Source organism: Lynx rufus, unplaced genomic scaffold (assembly GCF_022079265.1).
Source record: "Lynx rufus isolate CCGP_SWC_20201006 ecotype Redwood Valley unplaced genomic scaffold, mLynRuf1.p SCAF_9, whole genome shotgun sequence".
Taxonomy (NCBI): domain Eukaryota; kingdom Metazoa; phylum Chordata; class Mammalia; order Carnivora; family Felidae; genus Lynx; species Lynx rufus.
In genome coordinates, this window is record NW_025814897.1 from 23,325,198 (window position 1) to 23,349,239 (window position 24,042).

The following is a 24,042-nucleotide window of genomic DNA, read 5'->3' on the forward strand; positions in this document are numbered from 1 at the left end:
GGGAGCCCGTGCTGTGCTGGAGCACGTGCCAGGACGGTGCCGGCCCTGGCAGAAGAGGGCAATGTGGGGAGGTCCTCCAGCACCTGGAAGAGAAGGCTTGGTACCAGGCTCTGTGGGCTCTACTCCAGCACACGCTGGCACAGGCCTGTCGCTCCCTCCTCTGTGGGTGTCCTCGGCAGGCCTCCCGTTGCAGCTGAGCTGAACGACCAGAGTTCTGTGAGCAGTGACCCACAGGGAAAGTCTCACCAGACGGGTTTCCACCTGAGCGGGGGTGTTGAAGAGCCCATGCCGGGTGACACCAGCGCAAGTCATGGAATTGCCCTGGGACTCAGTTTCTCTGAAAGAAAAACGAGGAATCCAATAGCTGGCTAGCCCACCTCAGTGGACTTCTGTATCATATGAGATCGTGGAACCACAGTCTCTCAGGTTTGAATGGAACTCGACGTTTATTTAGTAATGTGATTCTTAACTGGAACTTTTCATCAGGATTGCTTAAAGAGCTTTCTCGAATACAAATCTGGACCTACTGAATAAACCTCTGTGGTGGGATTAGGCCATTCATCACAGTCATACAGTCCCATGGTCAGCTCATCAGATAGCCCTGAGGGGCTTATCTACATGGCCAGGAACAGGCTCTTATACTGCTCTGCCCACCCTGGTCCTGCTTTCCAGAAGCAACTACCATGAAGAGAATTTCTGGGTTTGGTGCTTCTGGTAATTTCCTCCAAACACTTAGCTGAAAAATAAGGTCATACAACTTCTTGATTTGTACAATTTTGACCCTATCAGTCCTCCACAGTGGAAATTGAGAGGTTTAGGCTTCTTTATACTCTCCTTGCCCTGTCTCCCCTCTCCTTCCAATATTTATGTTTATATTATTGCTTTTAGAGTCTTAAAAAATTGCCTCTGGAATCGTACACATACTGAAACCTGTAGCCCTGCGTCCCTCTTGTCACTCTGTCGGGTAAGAACACCCATGCCTCTGGCCTTTGCTCTCTCCCAGCTTCTCTGTCAGCCATGCTTGTACTTCACACTGTCACGGTATTTTCTGTTGCATGATTGTAATCAGGTCTTGTGTGTTTTCTCTGATTCTGAGTTGCCAGACGGTATGGTGGCCAGTTTAATGTGTGCTACACACTCACACAGAGTGTGTTAGGGCTCTGGTTCCTCTCCTACCTGCCCTGTGCAGTGGACCCTCATGCCCCCGGGATGTGTCTGATGTATAGGTCAAACAGATTCTCTGTTCTCACATCCCAACATGTTCTTCCAAATCATGCTGTTTTTAGTTTATTTCCTATTTGAACCATTATTTTATGCTTTTCCTTTTTCATTTCATAAAGTTTCTAGTTGTCCTGCCCCCCCCCCTTTTTTTTGACTTGTGGCAGGAAGAAGCCTGAGCCTTTACTCTGTTTTTGAAATTATCCAGCTACTGGTTTGATGATTCATTACATGATAAGTCCTTCCTTCCTGGAAATGTTGCTTCCAGAATACCCTTTCCTGCTCCTCCAATCTGGACAGCTGATGCTTTCGGCATGCTGTATGGCTGTCAACTTGAGACTTCCTTTCACAGCTCTTCTGAGTTAGATACAATGTTTTCTGAATTTGATGTCTTTCTCTCTGGTTTTAGTCTCTTGTTTAGCTAAAGTGTAGTCTTTAAGTACTTCCTCAGAAAGAACACATGAAAGGTAAACCTTGAATCCTTCATTTTGCCCTCACTCTTGATTGATGCGTGGCTGAATACAGAATTTAAATTTCTTTCCCTCAAAACATTGGAGACACTGATCTGTTGACTTCAAGCATCCATTGTTGTTAACAAGACATCTGATGCCAGTTCGATTTTCACTTCCTTACAATTAACTTGGTTTTGCATTTTCATTCTTTTTTTTTTTCCCCCTGCTTTGTCAGTTTCCTTTTCTGGAGCTTATGTTAGTATGCTCTGTTTATCTTAGGTGTACTGAAATATGTAAGGCCGTGTTGAGGTTGGATTTTTTTTTTTTTCATTCATTGTGCTCGGTACTTTTGGACCCTTTTGATTTAAAGGCTTATGTCATTCTTCCGCTCTGTACATTTTTTTTTCTGTTATTTCTTTGATGATTTCCTTCCCTGCTTCCTTTATTTTCCTCTTACTGGAAACCCTCTTAGGTGTGAGACTCCTAGAGTAATCATGTGTATTGCTCCTGTGTTCTCCCGCTTTTCCCATCTAGGTCTTTTCTTTTTACAGGCCAGTAGATTGTCTTAACTTTATCTTCCAGACCTCCTGGTGGAGGTCTTAATTTGGCAGTCATATTTTTAATTTTCTTCCTTCTGATTCTCTGTTTCATTTTCTTAGCATCTTGCTCTTGCTTTACAGGGTCCAAACTGGGTTGACTTTCTCTCACCCACTAATTAGAATAGTTTTCAGAATTATCTCTTGACCCTTCCCTGATCTCATTTCCTCTGGGATCTGGTTCTGGTTGTTTATTTTGGTCATTCTTTTTCAGGCTGCTGGTTTTCTCTTAACGTCTGGTGAACGTTAGCTCATCGATGTTTACAAATGAAGAAGCAGGCTGATAGTCTAGTGAGTTGATATGGGCTTTGTCTGCTATCCACTTGGTAGGTCTATTTCCACAACAGGCCTCTCTCCTGGATGAGTATCTGGCCCATTGCCGTGCGGATGGGGAGCGGGCCTTTTCGGCTGGGTGGCTGGCCATGCCTCAGGGTGCAGTTTGAGTGGCATTCCAGACGTACCAGCACCCGCTCTGGAGCCCTCAACGCTCTCTTGTCCACTCCAGCTTATGGGCCAGATCTGGCCTGCTGCTTTTCGTATGGCCTGTGAGCTAAGAATGGTTGTTGCATTTTTAAAGGGTTGTTTTAAAAAACAAAAAACTAAGAAGAAAATGAGAAAGAGACGGCATGGCCTACAACACCTAAAAAACTGCTGTCACATTTTCCAGAAAAGCTTGCCTACCACTGCTCTGGTCTGTGGTTTGATGCCTTTGGAGGACAGCCCTCCTGTTTTCATCTGGCATGAAGTGGCTGCCCCTAGGGCGGTGTTGTGGCATAGGGTGAAACGAGTTGGTGCAGCTGTTCTCTAGATAGCCCTTTGGTTGATTCCAGCTTCCAGCTTCATTTCCCCTCCTGTCCTCTGTACCTGGTTGCTTAGAGCCAGCTGGGTATGTAGCACGGAGGGGTGCATACTGGGAGCCGGTGGGTTGGAGTGTGCGGACGTGGTTTCTCCCACAGCTGGGGACATGGTAGCCCCTGGGATGGCTGGACTTGGTGATGGGAGCGTGAGAAGTAGAAGGGGTATTCTGGGTGAGGGTAATAGTGTAGACAGAGCTGTAGAGTGGGCTCCTCACATTAGCTGGGCTTTGAAATGAGGTAGGGGCAAAGGGGTATTTGCTCCTTTGGTTTCATCCCTTGAGGCCACCTGACAATGGCAGATTTCTGCCTACTTTTCTCCCTGGGTGCTTTAGAGCTTGTGACACCAGTGAACCAAGCCCCTTCTGGGGCTTGGAGAGACGGTAGAATGACAACTTTTCATTTCAAGATGGAAAGGTTTCTTTCTTTTTTTTAATTTATTTCATTTTATTTCTTAAATTTACATCCAAGTTAGTGTATAGTGCCACAATGGTTTCGGGAGTAGATTCTTTAATGCTCCTTACCCATTTAACCCATCCCCCCCTCCCACAACCCCTCCAGGAACCCTCTGTTTGTTCTCCATATTTAAGAGTCTCTTGTGTTTTGTCTCCCTCCCTGTTTTTATATTATTTTTGCTTCCCTTCCCTTGTGTTCATCTGTTCTGTGTCTTAAAGTCCTCCTATGAGTGAAGTCATATGATACTTGTCTTTCTCTGACTGACTTATTTTGCTTAGCATAATATCCTCTAGTTCCATCCACGTAGTTGCAAATGGCAAGATTTCATTCTTTTTGATTGCCGAGTAATACTCCAGCATGTGTGTGTGTGTGTGTGTGTGTGTGTGGACACACACACACATACACACCACGTCTTCTTTATCCATTCATCCATCAATGGACATTTGGGCTCTTTCCATACTTTGGCTGTTGTTGATAGTGCTACTATAAACATTGGGGTGCTTGTGTCCCTTTGAAACAGCATACCTGTATCCCTTCGATAAATACCCAATAATGTAATTGCTGGGTTGTAGGGTAGTTCTATCTTTAATTTTTTGAAGAACCTCCATACCATTTTCCAGAGTGGCTGCACCAGCTTGCATTCCCACCAACAATGCAAAAGATCCTTTTTCTCCGCATCCTCGCCAGCATCTGTTGTTGCCTGAGTTGTGAATGTTAGCCATTCTGACAGGTGTGAGGTGGTATCTCATTGTGGTTTTGATTTGTATTTCCCTGATGATGAGTGATGTTGAACATTTTTTCCTGTGTCGGTTGGCCATCTGGATGTCTTCCTTGGAGAAGTGTCTATTCATGTCTTTTGCCCATTTCTTCACTGGATTATTTGTTTTTCGGGTGTGGAGTTTGATAAGTTCTTTATAGATTTTGGATACTAACTCTTTATCTGATACGTCATTTGCAAATATCTTCTCCCATTCTGTCGGTTGCCTTTTAGTTTTGCTGATTGTTTCCTTCGCTGTGCAGAAGGTTTTTATTTTGATAAGGTCCCAATAGTTCATTTTTGCTTTGGTTTCCCTTGCCTCCAGGGACATGTTGAGTAAGAAGTTGCTGAGGCCAAGATCAAAGAGGTTTTTTCCTGCTTTCTCCTCAAGGATTTTGATGGCTTCCTGTCTTACATTGACAGAATGGCTTTCATCCATTTTGAGTTTCTTTTTGTGTATGGTGTAAGAAAGTGGTCCAGGTTCATTCTTCTGCATGTCACTGTCCAATTTTCCCAGCACCACTTGCTGAAGAGACTGTCTTGATTCCATTGGATATTCTTTCCTGCTCTGTCAAAGATTAGTTGGCCATATGTTTGTGGGTCCATTTCTGGGTTCTCTATTCTGTTCCATTAATCTGAGTGTCTGTTCTTGTGCCAGTACCATACTGTCTTGATGATTACAGCTTTGCAGTATAGCTTGAAGTCTGGGATTGTGATGCCTCCTGCTTTGGTTTGTTTTTCAAGATTGCTTTGGCTATTCGGGGTCTTTTCTGGTTCCATACAAATTTTAGGATTGTTTGTTCTAGCTCTGTGAAGAATGCTGGTGTTATTTTGATAGGGATTGCATTGAATATGTAGATTGCTTTGGGTAGTGTCGACATTTTAACAATATTTGTTCTTCCTATCCAGGAGCATGGAATCTTTTTCCATTTTTTTGTGTCTCCTTCAGTTTCTTTCATAAGTTTTCTGTAGTTTTCAGCATATAGATTTTTCACCTCTTTGTTTAGGTTTATTCCTAGGTATTTTATGGTTTTTGGTGCAACTGTAAATGGGATCGATTGCTTGATTTCTCTTTCTGCTGCTTCATTGTTGGTGTATAGGAATGCATCTGATTTCTGTGCATTGATTTTATATCCTACAACTTTGCCGAATTCATGAATCAGTTCTAGCAGTTTTTTGGTGGAATCTTTTGGGTTTTCTATATAGAGTATCATGTCATCTGCAAAGAGTGAAAGTTTGACCTCCTCCTGGCTGATTTGGATGCCTTTTATTTCTTTGTGTTGTCTGATGGTTGAGGCTAAGACTTGCAATCCTATGTTGAATAACAGTGGCAAGAGTGGACATCCCGGTCTTGTTCCTGACCTTAGGGGGAAAGCTCTCAGTTTTTCCCCATGGAAGATAATATTAGCATTGGGTCTTTCATATGTGGCTTTTGTGATCTCGAGGTACGATCCTTTTATCCCAACTTTCTTGAGGTTTTTTAGTAAGAAAGGGTGCTGTATTTTGTCAGATGCTTTCTCTGCATCTGTTGAGAAGATCATGTGGTTCCTGTCCTTTCTTTTATTGATGGGATGAATCACATTGATTGTTTTGCAGATATTGAACCAGCCCTGCATCCCAGGTATAAATCCCACTTGGTCATGGTGCATAATTTTTTTAATGTATTGCTGGATCCAGTTGGCTGATATCTTGTTGAGGATTATTTCATCCGTGGAAGTTGGTGTATAGTTCTCCTTTTTAGAGTGGTGTTTGTCTGGTTTTAGAATCAAGGTAATGCTGGCTTCATAGAAAGAGTTTGGAAGTTTTCCTTCTATTTCTATTTTTGGAACAGCTTCAAGAGTATAGGTGTTAACTCTTCCTTAAATGTCTGGTAGAATTCCCCTGGAAAACCATCTGGCCCTGGACTCTTGTTTTTTGGGAGATTTTTGATTACTAATTTGATTTCTTTACTGGTTATGGGCAAGATGGAAAGGTTTCTTACACCTGGGTAAAATTCTTTAAAAAAATTTTTTTTAATGTTTATTTATTTTTGAGAGAGAGACAAAGCACAAACCAGGGAGGGGCAGAGAGGGAGACACAGAGTCCGAAACAGGCTTCAGGCACCCAGCTGTCAGCCCAGAGCCCGATGTGGAGCTCGAACTCATGAACCATGAGGTCATGACCTGAGCCGAAGTCGGACAGTTAACCAACTGAGCCACCCAGGCGCCCCAGCCTGGGTAAAATTCTTGACCCAGACCTTGGGTTCTCCCTTTCCCTTGGCAGTCTAATTGACTCATTCTCTCCTTCCCCTGCCACCTCAGCTCAGGGAACCCTTGCACACTGCCTCCTCTGTGCCCCCGTCTCCTCCCTTCCCTCTGTTCAATTCTCCATTTAGACACCTGGCTTCCATGAAGCCAGGAGAAGCCATGTCATTCAGAAATGAGAAGAGGTGAGTAGATCCTGAACGACTGAGATGCAGTCACCGGCACTAGTGGTGTTCTCTTTCTCTCTGTCTCCCAGATGGGGCAAGTTCCCAAGACTCTGTGGCAGTCTTGAGGCTCAAGTCAGCAGAAAAGTCAGCTTACTCAGGACCAGTGGGCGAAGGCGGATTACCCACAGGATAGCTGGTTCCACTTCATTGCTTGGCTCCAGCTGTGGCTGCCGGCCTGCGGCAGCCTGGTGCCGTTGTCCCCTTCTGATCCATACTTCTCAGTGAATGATAACCTAGAATTCTGGTAGCCCGGGCCCATCTCGATGGGGGATGTATCCTGTGCCTTGGGCTTTCTCCCTTCCCACCAACACTCATACTGTGGCAGTGTCCATTGATGTTGCCCTGAGACTGGGTACCTGTGCTCCTCTCGGAGTGAATAAGGAAATGCCTTTAGACAGGAATTTGAGAGAGGGGCCATGTTTTGGAACTCCTAAGTGTTTGGTCCAGTAGCTTTTGCAGTCTGATCTGCTTATCCCCAGAATAGCTTCTTCCTGTGTGTGGGAACGTGGGGGATCTCACAGCCCTAATGGTGGGACTGTCCACCAGTGGCTCCATTATCTCATTAGATACCAGTTCTCAGTCCTTCTATTCAAATGGAACTTTGTGGAATGCAGTAAGTCCCACAGCCATCCTGTAGCAGCATTTCTCATTCCTAAATGACCACCTCTGATACCGTGTAGCCAAAAGCCACCTCAGGCAGCCCTGGGGCGGCATTCAGAGTCCCCGGATTTGCTTGTATTTGCTTGTGGGCCACTGGCTGTCATATGTCCTTCCTGGGCCTTGGAGAACTGAGGAGAAGGAGGGAAGGAGCCTGTCACATCCAGGGCCTGGCTAAAAATCAGTATTTGCCTCTCCCCTGCTTCTAATAGCATCTCTGCTTTCATTGAGACAGGTCATTAGCTGCTCGAAGGTTTGCTGTGGGGTGGCCAGAGCTGCCTGCAGGACCCTGCCCACACCCTTCACCCCGTTTTTTTTTTTTATCTGGAGGTCTCTCCAGGCCTCCCCTGGAGTACTTGCAGCATGCCTGCTTGTGCAGGACAATGACCACCGCCTCTCCGGCCTCCAGCCCGCTCTCCCTGGACACCTCAGGGGAGATCCCCAGGAGGAGGGAAAATAACACAAGTCCCCAGGAGACCCTGCAGCCTCACTCCCTTGCCGGCCTTTCCGCCAGCGTTCTTTGATGGAGCGCCCCGCCAGTTTTGGGCATCTGCCCATCACCTGGGTGGCTCTGCCCGGGCCCTGGTGGAAGGGGACGTGGGGGTGGGTGTCACACGCAGATCCTGCTTTGCTGTTGCTTCTCTCCAGGCTCCCCCGAGCCGGCACATCTGGGTCAAATAAGTTGAAACTGGCTCATCATAATGAAAGGAGAGCAAAAGCCACAGACTGAGCCATAGGAATTACCTCATCGTGTAGAAGTCATCAGTAACGGCTGGAAAGCAGTCTTGTTTGAACATGTGTATGGGAAGGAGAGCAGACTGTCTGTGGTTTGCATTTTCATGTTTCATGTGCAGCAGCGTTTTCCTGGGGATTTGGCTAAGCCAGCTTTGGCAGAGAGCAAGAAAGGCAGCTGCTCTTTTCCTCTCCGTAGGCCTGCCTCCCCGCCTCTGAAGGCAGTTGGGCGGAGGACAGGGGGTGGGCTTCTTTATTGGAGAAGGCCTTTCAGGACACTCTTAGGGGTCTTTTCCGACAGCACAGAGCTGTCCTAGCCAGGAGCACAGCGACCTGCCCTCCTGCGCTGCAGAGAGAAGGAACATGCGTGTATAGGGCAGTGATTCATCTGGGATGCAGATGCCAAAACATTCCTGCCGTCCCAAGCCCTGCACGGGCTGCGGTGCCACCACAAGGCCCCTCTGCTCGGACCGCACGCAGGCCTCCTTCCCTGAGAGCCAGCGCCGTCATCTGGTGGGGGGCAGTGGGGCGTGACGCGACGCACATAAGCTGAAACGGCCGTTGTCCCCTAGTGCGAGCGGGGTCGTCTTCCATCCCTCCGTGCACCCCACCAGAGCCCGTTCTCGCCCAGCGTCCGGCCACAGTGTACCCTGGCTATCAGTACTTCCCGAGTACCTCCGCATCTGTGCCCCTGCCCCACTCCCTCCCCAGGAAGCACGACAGACGGACACCAGTGCTGCTGTTGGTCCCGTGCGTTGTGATGTGTTTCCAGACCTCCCAGTCTGCAGCCCCAATCTCTCTGGCACCTTATTATGCCCTTTGGTTTTGCTGACAGCTGTTTACATGTCTTTGGGAGGGACTGGAACTAATCACGTTTCTCCCATCTGATGGGGCTGCTTTTTGGAGAACACGGAGGTAGGACAGGCTTCTTAGGGAAAGGTCTGAAAGGGAATGGCCCTCTGCCACTGGGAAAGCAATGTTGCACAGAGGAGCCAGACTGCTTGGGTTCACATCTCAGCTCTGTGCCTTCTTAGCTGTGTGGCCTTGGCCAAATCACTTAACCTCTCTGGGGCTTATTTAAGGAGGGGCTTATTTTTCAGTTTTTAATGTATTTGTTACATAAGTGATCCACATTTGTTTTGGAAAATGTAATAAATCTCCCCCCCCCCAAATTAATTTTAAAAATTACAGTTATGTGTAATTCCACCACCCAGTGGTAACCGTTCCACATCTTGGACCATGTCCTGAAATTCAGGCTTTTTTCTGTGTGTGTTTATGTGTATGCAGTTATGCATGCACACGTTCTTTAAAAAGTAAAATGGCATAATATATATTCTGTTCTGTAACTGCATCGTAAGGACCTAATACGTATGAGGTGCTGCTTTAGGCTCTGCACACACAGTATGTAAAACAACGCCTCTGCTCTCAAGGAGCTTATGTCCAGTTGGAGGAGATGAACCATAAATAAACAAATAGGTCAAGTGGTAATAAACAGCTAAGAAGAAAAAGAAAGTATTAAACAGTGTTACTACCATATTATTGACTATGTCCTTGATGCTGTACCTTTCCTCTTCGTGACATTTTTTTTTTTTTAATAACTGAAACAGACTTTTGGGTTTTTTGTTCATTTGTTTTAGTTTTTAGATTCTACATGAAAATAAAATTATATGGTATTTGTTTTTCTGTAAGTGACTTATTTCATTTGGCATAATATACTCTAGGTCCATCCATGTTGTTACAAATGTCAAAATTTCTTTTTTTTTTTTTTTTTTTAACGGCTGAGTAATGTTCCAGTGTATGTATATACCACTTTTTTATCCATTAATCTATTGATGGACACTTGGGCTGCTTCCAGATTTTGGCTCTTGTAAATAATGCTGCCATAAACATAGGGCTGCCTATGTCTTTTTGAATTAGTATTTTCGTTTTCCTTAGGTAAATACCCAGTAGTGGAATTCCTGGATCACATGGTATGGTGACAGATGGTGACTACATGTATCTTGGGGAGTGATGAGTAATATTATAGAATTGTCCAATTTGATGGGGCACCTGGGTAGCTGAGTCGGTTAAGCGTCCGGCTTCGGTTCAGGTCATGATCTCACAGTTTGTGAGTTCGAGCCCTGCATCAGGCTGTGTGCTGACAGCTCAGAGCCTGGAGCCTGCTTCGGATTCTGTGTCTCCCTCTCTGTCTGCCCCTCCCCTGCTCATGCTCTGTCTCTCTCTGTCTCTCTCTCTCTCTCAAAAATAAATCAACATTAAAAAAAAGAATTGTCAAATTTGATATATTGTACACCTGAAACTAATAGAACATCGTACATCACATACACTTCAAAAATGCATTTTTGAAAGTAAAGCATTATGGGGGTGCCTGGGTGGCTCAGTCAGTTAAGCATAAGACTTTGGCTCAGGTCATGATCTCACAGTTATGGGCTCGAGCCCCGCATCGGGCTGTCTGCTGTCAGCACGGAGCCTCCTTCAGATTCTCTGTCTCCCTCTCTCTCTGCCTCTCTCCTGCTCCCTCTCTCTCAAAAATAAATAAGGGTTAAAAAATAATAGTAATAAAGCCTTACGGAGTACCTGAGTGGCTCAGTCTGTTGAGCTCATGGTCTGTGAGTTCAAGCTCCACATCGGGCTTGCTGCTGTCTGTGTAGAGCCCACTTCAGATGCTCTGTCCCTCTCTGTGCCCCTCTCCTGCGTGTGCTCTCTCAAAAATAAACAAACATTTAAAAAATAATAAGAAAGCACTGTGGGGCACCTGGGTGGCTCAGTTAAGTGTCTGACTCTTGATTTTGGTTCAGGTCATGGTTTCAGCACTGTGAGATCCAGCCTCACGTGGGACTCCGCAGTGCGGAGCCTGCTTAAGATTTTCTGTCTTCCTCTCTGTTCCTCCCGCCGACCCCCCCCCCCAACACACACAAATAAAAAATAAATAAATAAAGCATTATAAGGGAGACAGAAGGACAGGGACATGGGCTTCCAGTTACAAGAGGGCATTTTGCCCACCTGTTTCCTCTAAAACCCTCACTAGAAGTGACATTAAAGAAATTGCCTTACAAAAAGTTATCCTGCAGTGACTAGAGAAGGAAGAGGAGACAAACCTAGGAAGTGATGGGAGGAGTGACTGACCTCACGGATGTGGGAGAGGGAAACCTGAGCCAGCAGGTCCCATAAATTCTGTCCCACTTCACCCAACTGGTAACGGCCCCTCCCAGAGATCCAGCGTCTACAGAGGTTCAAACGAGGTCTGGAGGTTCTCAGTGCAGTTGAGGGGGGCTCAGGGTACTGAAATGTAGAGGCTTAAGTGGAAGCTTACCTATTCAGTGTTAATGCCCACTCCCCCTGCCCGCCAACTGCTTCTCCTTCCTGTCACTCAGAATGCTGTCAGCCAGGCTTGTACTCCATGTACGAGATTGGAAGAGTCACGTGTGGAGAATCTGACCAGCGCAAGAGAGAAGACAAACCTTTGGGGATTCCGTCATGCAAGGGCATAGCCTGACCATCCTAAAATGAAGCTTCAGGTGAACACACGTATGTCCACAGAGCTTCCCATCAGCTTTGTAGTGTTCGGCCCTCCGATATGAGTGAGTGGACAGGCAAGGGTGACCAGACTTGAGGAAAGTGTCAGTTGAAAAAGAGAGGAAGGAAAAGAAAAGAACTCGGAAGAAACAGAAACTATGTGGGGAGAAGAAATTTGCAAAAACTGTCGTTAATGTCCAAGACAAATGATATATCAAAGGCATAAGAATAAGATACCATCAACAAGGAGTTTTTTTAAGAAGCTCTTGGAAATTAAATGCACAGTAGAACTGAAAATTTCAATACAAGAAGTTAAAACTTCCTTAAAATTAGAGCGGTAAGACACAGAGGGCATTACTTTCTAACATCCCCTCTGTAAAGAGAGCTTTCCTACTGTTCTTACTTTCTGATCTTATGCTCTAATAAACTTTTGCCTGCTGCTCAAAAAAACACAAAAACTAAAAAAAAAAAAAAGACACAGATTGGAAAATGGGAGAGAAAAGCAAAGTGGAAGATGGATCTAAAAAGCTAAATATTAAATATTCAGATAGGCATTCTAGAAAGACAGGGTGGGGAAAATGGGGGAGAAAATAATCAGAGAAATAAGAGGTTTTCCAGGACTGAAGAACGGGATTTTCGAGATTGAAAGTCCATTTACCCAGATCAGGGGATGAATAGAAACCGCTCAGAGACCCATCAACATGGTTGGGACATTGAGGACAACAAGAAAACGGGTCAGTACAAAGGTATGGGGATCAGAAAGACCTCAAACTTCTCAACAGCATCATCGCAATCTAGAAAATCGTGGAGCTTTCATATTTTGAGGGTCACTGCTTTGCATCATAGAATTCTTTTGCCAAACTTTTTTTTTTAATTTTTTTTTTTTTTACGTTTATTTATTTTTGAGACAGAGACAGAGCATGAACGGGGGTCAGAGAGAGAGGGAGACACAGAATCTGAAACAGGCTCCAGGCTCTAGGCTCTGAGCTGTCAGCACACAGCCTGATGCAGGGCTCAAACTCACAGACTGTGAGATCATGTCCCGAGCCGAAGTCGGACGCTCAACCGACTGAGCCACCCAGGCGCCCCTTTCACCAAACTCTTAATTGTGACAGTAGAACACAGACATTTTCAGATGTTCCAAGTCTCTAAATGTATCTCGCTTGTTCCACAGCTCTGGAAGCAACTTGACTTTGTGCCTTAGTGTTGTGGTCCTTAATGTGTGGTCCCGGAACCAGGACCAGTGGCAGTGGCTGCACCTGGCAACTTCTTAAAAAAGGCATCTTGGCCCACCCCAGATGTCCTCAGTCAGGTGGTTCTGGTGCACAGTGCAGTTTGGGAACCACTGCTTTAGCAAAATAAAGATGCAAACAGGAAAGAGGAAGATAGTGGGGATCCAGGAAGCAAAACGTCCAGCAGCAGAGAGAAGGGGAGACGGCTGCCAGATGGTGGTGCATTAAGCTCCCGGGCATAGCTCCTCACAGACACCTGCTGGAGTGGGTCAGAGGCTCCGGGAGGACACACTGCTTGTGTTCTTCTGGGTTTGAACATTAAGAGATTTATATAGGGGCACCTGGGTGGCTCAGTCAGTTAAGTGTCCGACTCTTGATTTCGGCTCGGGTCAAGATCTCACAGTTTGTGAGACAGAGCCCCACGTCAGGCTCTACACGCTGATGGTTCAGAGCCTGCTTGGGAGTCTCTCTCGCCCCACCCCTCTCAAATAAACTTAAAAGAGATTTGTATAAACGGAAATGGATGTAGGGATGAATTAGTGACAAGTTAATAGAAAAGTGAGCAGATAAAAGAGTAATGACTAACTACACATAGCCAAAGTTGTGCTGAAAAGGAAAACTAGTCGTAGTATTCAGCAGTGAAAGCATTTATAGCATCATGGTAGTGTTACCATTTTATTCTGACTTCTCCAAAATTGTACAATAGTTGTATTGTGAGATTAGGGGGTAAGAGAGAAAAGAGTGTGCAGGGAGGGTCCCCACATGCACACATGCTTTTGATAGCTGGTAAAAAGGCTAAATCCTAGGGGCGCCTGGGTGGCTCAGTCAATTAAGCGTCCGACTTCAGCTCAGGTCACGATCTCGTGGTCCGTGGGTTCGAGCCCCGCGTCGGGCTCTGGGCTGATGGCTCAGAGCCTGGAGCCTGCTTCCGATTCTGTGTCTCCCTCTCTCTCTGCCCCTCCCCCATTCATGCTCTGTCTCTCTCTGTCTCAAAAATAAAAATAAAAGGTTAAAAAAAAAAATTAAAAAAAAAAAAAAAGCTAAATCCTTACCTCTGTAATGGGAAGTTAATAAGTAATAGTAAAAGTGAGAAGTCAAGGGGGAACAAGATAGACAAATATCTGTAATTAAAACTGTGGAAGTACACGAGCAAAGAAACGGCAAGAAGAATTGAAAGTGGTGTGTGGGGAAAAGCAGGAAACTTCTGGCTTCATGTGACTAACCTATGTGCCAGCATGCCTTGAATTAAAAATAAAAGCAAAGTTTGAAAAAGCACAATAGGTGGAGTGGTTTCATAAGGAGTATCAGGGAAGTCCTCTTAACGTACAATTGTCCCTTGAACGGTGCGGGGGTTAGGGGTGTCAGTCCCCCGTGCAGCTGAAAATCCACTCCCCTCTAAATTAACTCCCGGCGAAAACTCCCTGAAAACTTAACTACTCCCCCCAAACTTAACCGTTCATGCAGCTGAAAATCCACATACAACTTTGAGCTGTCCCCAAAGTTAATAACCTGCTGTTGACTGGAAGCTTTGCCGATGGTAGAAGCAGTTGATGAACACATATTTTGTGTGTTGTATGTATTCTGTACTGTGTTCTTACGGTGAAGTAAGCTAGAGAAAAGAAAATGGTGTTAAAACCATAAGGAAGAGAAAATACATTTCCAATACTCTGTTGTATTTATTGGGGGAAAAATTGCTAAGTGAACCCATGCAGTTCAAACCTGTGTTGTTCAGGGGTCAGCTGTACTGTGAACATTATCGAGAGATGGGTTTTGAGGGGGTTCGAAATTGTTCCAAGCTGTTATTTTAAGAATACCAGTAGGAGGGCAGGATTGGGTGGGGGGCTCCTTGTTGTTTCTCTAGCCACAGGGAAACGCTGGGTGGGGACGTGCCAGGTATGCTTACCCTGGGCAGTCAGTTTGCTAAGCAGAGGTTGGCAGAGGGCACCAGGAAGGTGCTCAGGCCTCATGTGTTGACCTACGGGGTTGGCACCATGATGCCACAGCTGAAGCCCAGTCCCGAGCCAGATGGAGCTGTGGGATCGAGGGCACCCATTTCTTTCTGTGTCAAGTGGGGACCCTAATAACACCCACCTCACACTGGTTGTGAGGAGTGAATGAGTTAATGCACATATAGGGCTTAGAACAGCGCCTGGTATGGCTTTTCGCAATTAGCGCTGAGGGTCCAGAGGATATTGACACTTTTTTGTTTTTTACTTTTTATTTTGAAAAAAAAAAAACAAAAAAAATCAACCCTACAGAAAAGTTGTAAGAATACTGCAAAGAACTCCCTTGTAAAAGCCTTATTGCTAACATCTTACCACTTTTGCCTTTTCTCTCTCCGTATGTACCTATATGATATTTTGCTCACTGTTGTTATTACTGAAAAGTAAGTTGCAGACATTGTAACCTTCCTTGCTAAGCACTTCAGTGTATGTTTCCTAGGAACCAGAGTAAAGTGGTCAATTTTGGGAAATCTCCCATGTATACCAAGCTAGTTTGCAACGTAGACACCATTATGAAATTTTACCGCTTGTTCCAATACTATCTTTCCAGCAGGACACCTCTCCCCCATCCAGGATCCAGTCCAGTCTCTAGTGTCCTTTAATCCGGAACAGCCTTTCTGCCTTCCTTTATTTTCTCTTTGACCCTTTTGAAGAGTTATCAAGCCACTTGTTTTGTAGAATGTCCCTGGATTAGAGTGGGCTAATTTTTCCTCATGATCCGATTCGGAGCATGCATTTTGGGCCAGAATACTATGGCACATCCCTCAGGAGGCTCCTGATGGCAGTGTGTCCTGTTAGGAGTGATGTTAACTCTGAGCACCTGGGCCCTTTGTCATTAATAAGTAATCTACAGGAAGATACTTTGAGACTGTGTGTGGACATCCTGTTCCCCAACATATTTTCACCTGGTGGTTTGAGCATTTGTTGGGCATTGACACTTGACCAAAATCCTCATGAAGTTCACTTGCAGGTCAACGTCTCGATTTGGCATTTAGATAGACACCAAAGTTTACTTTTGCTTGCCAATAAAAAAACTTAGCATTGGGAAGCATACTGATTTTTATCAGAGAAGTTTTAATCTATTTGGCTCAAAAATGCCCTTCCTGGGGCTTAAGCCTAAAAGGCTAGATTCATTTATCCACTTGTTCAGTCTTCGTTGAGTGCCTCCTGCAGGCCAATTGCTATTCCTGGTGCTGGGGATAAAATGATTAAAACAATTTTTAAAGGTAGACAAAAACCCCTGTCCTCCTGGAAGCTGCATTCTAATGGGAGAATCAGACAATAAATCTGTACTGTACTGTCAGGTGGTAAGGAGTGAGGAAAAAGCAAGCCATCGGTGAGATAGACAGGGATGAGGTAAGGGGAGCTCCTTCAGCAGGGCTGGTGGAGAACTCCAACCTTGACTTAGGTGAGAGCAGCTGGTCAGAGGCCTAGAGATGGGATGTGAGTTAGTGGAACTGTAAAGAGGTCTGTGTGGCCGGGGTGGAGACATCGAGGGGGTGATGGTGGTGAATGAGGTTGGAGAAAGGGCTAGAGCAGGGTGGCTGAGGGCTGTGTAGACAATGCTGGGAACCCAGGGGAACGGTCCACGTTTGAAGGGGGGCAGCCCCCACCCCTGTCAACAGCACGTGAAGCCAGCCCACTCCTGCCCGGGGCTGCTGGTGGTGGCCTGACAGAGGCCTGGCCCCCAAGAGTGACTAGCTCTGAGGGGGTCCAGGGTCCAGCAGTGGGGCTTCTGCATCTACATCCAAGCAGGAGTTTCTCAGAAAAGGAAGAAAGATGGCAGGAAGTAAGGAGCTAGAAAATGCCTTTTTCTGTTTTCCCTGCCGCAGAAGGGGAAGGCGGGAGGAAGGGGAAGGCGGGAGGGGGCTGGCCTGGGGAGGCGCCCGCTTCCCAGCACCCTGGGTGGCTGGGGCGGTCTCTGACAAGCCTTGGCAGACAGGGGCGTGCTCCTGGGCCCAGCGGCTTTCTGATCTGAAACAGCCAGGGAGCCCCAGGCTGTGAGCCCGGGGCTCGGTGGTCATTGCCAGCAGAGCGGGCTGTTCTCCAACGTGAGTGTGGCCTTTGTCTCCGTCCGGCTCTCCCATACGGAGGGAGCTCCTCCACTCACGGCTTTTCTCCCCGCTGCCCAGCCCAGGCTACCAAAGTAACAGCAAACACAGCAACAGTGAGAGCTAGCCTGGGAGAGAACTTCTCTGTGCCGGGGGCATGGGGGTGGGGGTGGGCACCTGCTGAATGCTTCCCACCTACTGCTCACTGAGTTCTCATAACCACCCTATACAGTAGGTCACCCGCGCCCGGTTACACAGCTGAGTGCAGAGCCAGTATTTGAACCCAGGCCGACTGGTGCTAGAATCTCCGTTCTTCTCTGCAAAGCTACTCTTGGATAAGGGATTTTCCTGGAGCACACTGCAAGGGTCAAGGCAATGCCATTGGGTCTATTTCTGGCAGTTTCTTACCTCTTGGGACCTGGTGTACTTGACCTCTGGCCTTTCGCCCAGGGCCATTAGAGGGTTTTGGGAGTGAGGAAGTACTTTTGCTGCCACCTCGAGGGTTGTGAGGATGCCTTTGTGCCTCCATTTCAGGGTCAGATCCAGAGATTCCCAGGAAGTGGAGGGGACGTGGTGCCCCACACTGGTCCAGATGACATGTTTCATTTAATGTTGACAGCAACTCTAAGGGCAGATTTTGTGACCAGTCTTTAACAGATGAGGAAACTGGGGCCCCGAGAGGTTAAATAACACACCCAAGGTCGGACTGTCTGTAAGCGGTGGTGGGGGGGAGTGTGGTGTCAACTCAGGTCCAGAGCCTGTGTCTTTGCGCTGAGCTGCTGTGCCTCCCAGAGCTGAAGGACTGGTGTTTGATGCTCACTGGAACTTGTGTGCTGGGTTAGCACCTCGGTCTGTCCCCACTGGACTGTTGGAATAATATGCGGCCAGCAGGCAGGTGTTTGAAGAGCACCAGCTTTTAGGGTAAGGAAACCTCACGTTTGGCGTTGCCTCTGCCACATCTTGAGGCAGAAGTCCTGAGTCCTGTGAACCCACTCACCTGTGAAACAGGGATTCAAATTGCCTACGTCCTCAGACCACGTATGAAAGTGTAGGTGCGTGCGGGAATTTCTGGAGTTTTAAAGTGTGCCTGCTGGGCTTCCCTCAGGTTACCCTGGGTGAGCACTCTGAATCGAGAGTAAGAGAGTCGGGCAGGACATGGGTCTGTTGAGAAACATCCTGAATTTGTTTTTTTTTTTAATTTTATTTTTTATTTTTTTAAATTTACACCCAAATTTGTTAGCATATAGTACAACGATGATTTCAGGAGAAGATTCCTTAGTGCCCCTTACCCATTTAGCCCGTCCCCCCTCCCACAACCCCTCCAGTAACCCTCAGTTTGTTCTCCATATTTATGAGTCTCTTCTGTTTTGTCCCCCTCCCTGTTTTTATATTATTTTTGTTTCCCTTCCCTTGTGTTCATCTGTTTTGTCTCTTAAAGTCCTCATATGAGTGGAGTCATATGATTTTTGTCTTTCTCTGACTTAGCATCACACCCTCCAGTTCCATGCACGTAGTTGCAAATGGCAAGATTTCATTCTTTTTGATTGTCGAGTAATACTCCATTGTGTACATATATATATGTATACACGTATACATGTATATGTATGTGTATATGTACGCATGCATGTATGAATATATGTATGTATATATATGTATATACATATATATACATATACGTATATATACATATGTATGTATTTACGTATATACATATGTATGTACATATATATACATATATGTACATATATACGTATATATATATACACCACATCTTCTTTATCCATTCATCTGTCGATGGATATTTGGGCTCTTTCCATACTTGGCTATTGTTGATAGTGCTACTATAAACATGGGGGTGGATGTGTCCCTTCAAACCAGCACACCTGTATCCCATGGATAAATGCCTAGTACTGCAGTTGCTGGGTCATAAGGTAGTTCTATTTTTCATTTTTTGAGGAACCTCCATACTGTTTTCCAGAGTGGCTGCACCAGCTTTCATTCCCACCAACAATGCAAAAGATCCTCTTTCTCTGCATCCTCGCCAACATCTGTTGTTGCCTGAGTTGTTAATGTTAGCCATTCTGACAGGTGTAAGGTGGTATCTCATTGTGGTTTTGATTTGTATTTCCCTGATGATGAGTGGTGTTGAGCATTTTTTCCTGTGTCAGTTGGCCATCTGGATGTCTTCCTTGGAGAAGTGTCTATTCATGTCTTTTGCCCATTTCTTCACTGGATTGTTTTTTTTGGGTGTTGAGTTTGATAGGTTTTTTTATAGATTTTAGATACTAACCCTTTATCTGATATGTCATTTGCAAATATCTTCTCCCATTCTGTCGGTTGCCTTTTAGTTTTGCTGATTGTTTCCTTCGCTGTGCAGAAGGTTTTTATTTTGATAAGGTCCCAATAGTTCATTTTTGCTTTGGTTTCCCTTGCCTCCAGGGACATGTTGAGTAAGAAGTTGCTGAGGCCAAGATCAAAGAGGTTTTTTTCCTGCTTTCTCCTCGAGGATTTTGATGGCTTCCTGTCATACATTGAGGGCTTTCATCCATTTTGAGTTTCTTTTTGCGTGTGGTGTAAGAAAGTGGTCCAGGTTCATTCTTCTGCATGTCACTGTCCAATTTTCCCAGCACCACTTGCTGAAGAGACTGTCTTGATTCCATTGGATATTCTTTCCTGCTCTGTCAAAGATTGGTTGGCCATATGTTTGTGGGTCCATTTCTGGGTTCTCTATTCTGTTCCATTAATCTGAGTGTCTGTTCTTGTGCCAGTACCGTACTGTCTTGATGATTACAGCTTTGCAGTATAGCTTGAAGTCTGGGATTGTGATGCCTCCTGCTTTGGTTTTGTTTTTCAAGATTGCTTTGGCTATTCGGGGTCTTTTCTGGTTCCATACAAATTTTAGGATTGTTTGTTCTAGCTCTGTGAAGAATGCTGGTGTTATTTTGATAGGGATTGCATTGAATATGTAGATTGCTTTGGATAGTGTCGACATTTTAACAATGTTTGTTCTTCCTATCCAGGAGCATGGAATCTTTTTCCATTTTTTTGTGTCATCTTCAGTTTCTTTCATACGCTTTCTATAGTTTTCAGTGTATAGATTTTTCACCTCTTTGTTTAGGTTTATTCCTAGGTATTTTATGGTTTTTGGTGCAACTGTAAATGGGATCGATTCCTTGATTTCTCTTTCTGCTGCTTCATTGTTGGTGTATAGGAATGCAACCAATTTCTGTGCGTTGATTTTATATCCTGCAACTTTGCCGAATTCATGAATCAGTTCTAGCAGTTTTTTGGTGGAATCTTTTGGGTTTTCCTTATAGAGTATCATGTCATCTGCAAAGAGTGAAAGTTTGACCTCCTCCTGGCTGATTTGGATGCCTTTTATTTCTTTGTGTTGTCTGACTACAGAAGCTAAGACTTGCAATCCTATGTTGAATAACAGTGGCAAGAGTGGACATCCCGGTCTTGTTCCTGACCTTAGGGGGAAAGCTCTCAGTTTTTCCCCATTGAGGATATTAACATTGGGTCGTTCATATTAGAAATGTCTCCTGATTTTAGAACACCATTTTCCTCTCCTGCCCTTAAGATCTATGTGGAAGCACTATGTATAAATGATAACAGTTGTAGCAGATGTTATTAGAAGTAGGGAAAAGGATTTAACCAAAGCCAGGTGGTGTTGGACTAGAACCCTAACCTAGTGTCTGTTTAGGAAAACTATAAGACTTCCTGCTGATGAAAACAGCAGTTCTCAACTGGGGGCAATTTCATCCCCCAGGGGGCATTTGGCAATGTCTGGAGACGTTTTTGGCTGTCCTAGCTGGAGACAGGATTTTACTAACATCCTGGTAGAAATCTGCTGTTCTGGTAACCGTCCTGTAGCATACAGGACAGTCCCCATATGACAAGAATTATCTCTCCAAAATATGGACGGTGCCAGGGTTGAGAAAGGCTGATTAAAAATAGCCAGAACTTACATAGTATTTGCTTTGTGTCAGACAGTGTTCTAAGTGCTTCACAGGTATTAACTTGTTTAATCCTCCCAACTCTGTGACATAGGAGCTATTATTATCCTCCGTTGACAGATGGGGGAGTAGGGGCTTGGGAAGGTTAAATAACTGGACCAGGGTCAGGGTCCCGAGGAAGGAACAGGCAGAGCCAGGACTTGAACTCAGTCCAGCTCCGGAGTCCACGCCTTTAACCATGGTGCTCTGCTGCTCTGCTTTGCATGAGGGAAGGCTACTTAGCTTTATTTTTTTTTCTTTTTTTTTTTTTTTTCCAACGTTTTTTTTTTTATTTTTTATTTTTGGGACAGAGAGAGGCAGAGCATGAACGGGCGAGGGGCAGAGAGAGAGGGAGACACAGAATCGGAAACAGGCTCCAGGCTCTGAGCCATCAGCCCAGAGCCCGACGCGGGGCTCGAACTCACGGACCGCGAGATCGTGACCTGGCTGAAGTCGGACGCTTAACCGACTGCGCCACCCAGGCGCCCCAAGGCTACTTAGCTTTAAGTCAGATCTTCAGCTTTGGGTCTAGAAAGCCACATACCAAGAAATTTGCTATGTGACAAGAGTCAGAAACCTTTCATTCTTGTGCCTAGAAAACAGAGTGGGGAAGGGTGGTGAGGGGCCCAGCGACCCATCATCAGTGAAAAAAAACCCTGTGACTCCCAGATGCTGAGTGTGATTCAACTTATGAATTTATTGGCGTGAGGCACCTCATGGGTCCCGGGTGACTATAACCTCTTAGCCTTCCGCTCCTTTCGTTGGGGAATCAGAGATGGGGGTGGGGGTCACCTCTCTGTGCTGGGGACCAGAGTGTGACAGGACTGTGCAGAGCGTGCACCTAACTTTGGAGTCCCGGGCTGTGTTTGTCATTACAGACGTAAAGACAACCGTGGTTTACCCTGCCACAGAGAAGCACCTAGAAAAGTACCTGCGCCAGGACCTCCACCTGGTCCGAGAGACGGGGGCCGATTACAAGAACGTCACCTTGCCCCACCTGGAGTCCCAGAGCCTCAGCATCCAGGTGACTGGCCGCCGCGCCTCAGACTGGCCCCAGGGGGTGCGGACACAGAGTGCTCCCTGTGGCCGGAGTCTCTGTCTCGAGGATCTGGCAGGGCCAGCACAGTTCCACAGGTTTGGGGTAGCACAAGCAGCACTGTGGAACCCCTGCCCCCTCCTTGTGCAGGAGTGAACGCACGGATGTGTAAGTAACTGCACAGGACGGGAGAGGGTGAGTGTGCTGTGGGGAAAAGCAACCAGGGTGAGTAGCACGGGAAATGCTGGACTGGGGTGGCCGCTATTTTATCCAGGATGGCCAGAGGCTCGACCCTGGTCCTGGGCGTGCCACTGAGGCTCTGTGGGACTCTCAGAGCAGCCCAGGCCTTTGGAGAATTTGTATCTGCCTCAGCGCTGATACTGTCTCAGAATGACTGTGCCCTCACCTGGGTCTATGAATGGGTCAAGACTGACGCCAGGGTAGCCACCCCACCCCGTTCCAGACTTTTTATTCCTGGTTCTGCCTGTGCAAACCCGCCTCTGGGAGTCGAGTCCCAGAGTTAAAAACTTCATTCACTCGTTCCCCTTGCATTCGTTCCCCAGAGAGCAGGGTCCTGATGTGCCTGGTGGCTTAGCACAGGGCCTCCTCTCCCAAAGGCTAATGTGAGGTTTGGCGGTGTCTTCAGCCACTAGACCAGATGCAAGGCCATTTAGCGAAGAGATCCCGAGTTCGTGATGGGCCGAGGCCCAGTGCCAACCAGAGTCTGTGCCTGCAGTCGGCCCTGATTGAGTGCTCAGCCTTAAATATGATGGATGAGGCGTTTCCTTGCTCACTTGCTGGCTCTCACCATCTCTGTCTCTTCATCATTCACCCTTGTTCTCTTTGAGCGTTTCTCACCCACTCTGCCCAAGATCCAGATTGTGGCTTTTGGGGGTGGTCCGACACAGGGCACTCAGTCATTGCCATGTCTCCCGGGCCAGAAGAAGGGAGGGGGCCCTTGGCTGTGGGGGCCAAGGGCTCCGCCAAGTCAGTTATACATGGGAGAAGTAAGGAAAGGGTGGTTGGCAGGTGTGCAGGAGGCCGTGTGGGGCGACAGCCCGCTTTCCTACTTGGGAAGACCTGGCTGACTGGGAGTCCTCGTCCCCCTGTGCCACATTTGCACTAGGTTCCTCTGGCTCAAGCTGGCGTGATTTTTTTTTTTTTTTAAGTCCCTATACTTGCTCTGTCTTCTACATGGAAAGGAGATATGTCTGCATCTTGCTAGATGGCTGCTGCCATTCAGGGTCCCAGAGGGATCTCCTGGAATATATGTTCTGTGGCACCAGTTGCACAAATATGGGATCCAAAGGAGGATGCTCTTAAAGTCGGTGTGACTTGTATGTGTACTGTCTTATCCACTGCCGTGTACTTCCTCTTGGAAAATAATACAGCCAGATTCTCCTACTACTCGGCCAAGTTCTGTTTGACGCAAGTATTCGTGTATTCTTTCTTGACCGTTTCTAGTAGGTTTACAAAGCACTCAGCTCAACTGGCAACACTCATTGTATTAATTGTGCACCTACTGTGTACCAGGCCTTGTACTAGGCTCAGGCGCTGGAGGGTCACCAGGGTGAACACTTGTAATGCCCCCAGAGTCTTGTGGGGAAGGCAGACATGGAGTCTGACCGGCACAGTACAATGGGATAAGTACTCCCCCGCGGGTGGTTTGTATCCAAGGTTCAGTGGTGACACAAAGGGAGGTGATCAGCCTGGACAGTGGGGGGCTTTACAGAGGAAGGGATCCTCCAGTTGGGTCTTAAGGGACAGATGGAAGTTTGCCACGTGGACAAGGCAGAGAAGGGCATTCCAGGCAGAGGGAAGAACAAAGATAGGCCCCGAGAGCTGGAGGGTCAGCAGGACAAACCAGGAGCAGACGGGCAGGGGCCAGAAGCAGGCGTGTGCACCTGTCAGGACACCAGGAGCTCCCAAACCTGGCTGGTCATCAGGATGGCCTGGGGAGATTTTTTAAAATACAGAGCATGGGGCCCTACTCCATGTCTACTGAATCAGGATG

General features: G+C 46.5%; 1 protein-coding gene across 1 annotated transcript in view; it reads left to right on the forward strand.

Moving 5' to 3' along the window:
* The window catches only part of DCPS (decapping enzyme, scavenger), a 46,266-nt gene that overhangs the window by 11,172 nt on the left and 11,052 nt on the right, over positions 1–24,042 (forward strand). The window contains exon 3 of the mRNA XM_047071898.1: positions 21,871–22,016. Coding sequence (XP_046927854.1) covers positions 21,871–22,016 — 146 coding nt within the window. The remainder of the gene's footprint in view (positions 1–21,870; positions 22,017–24,042) is intronic.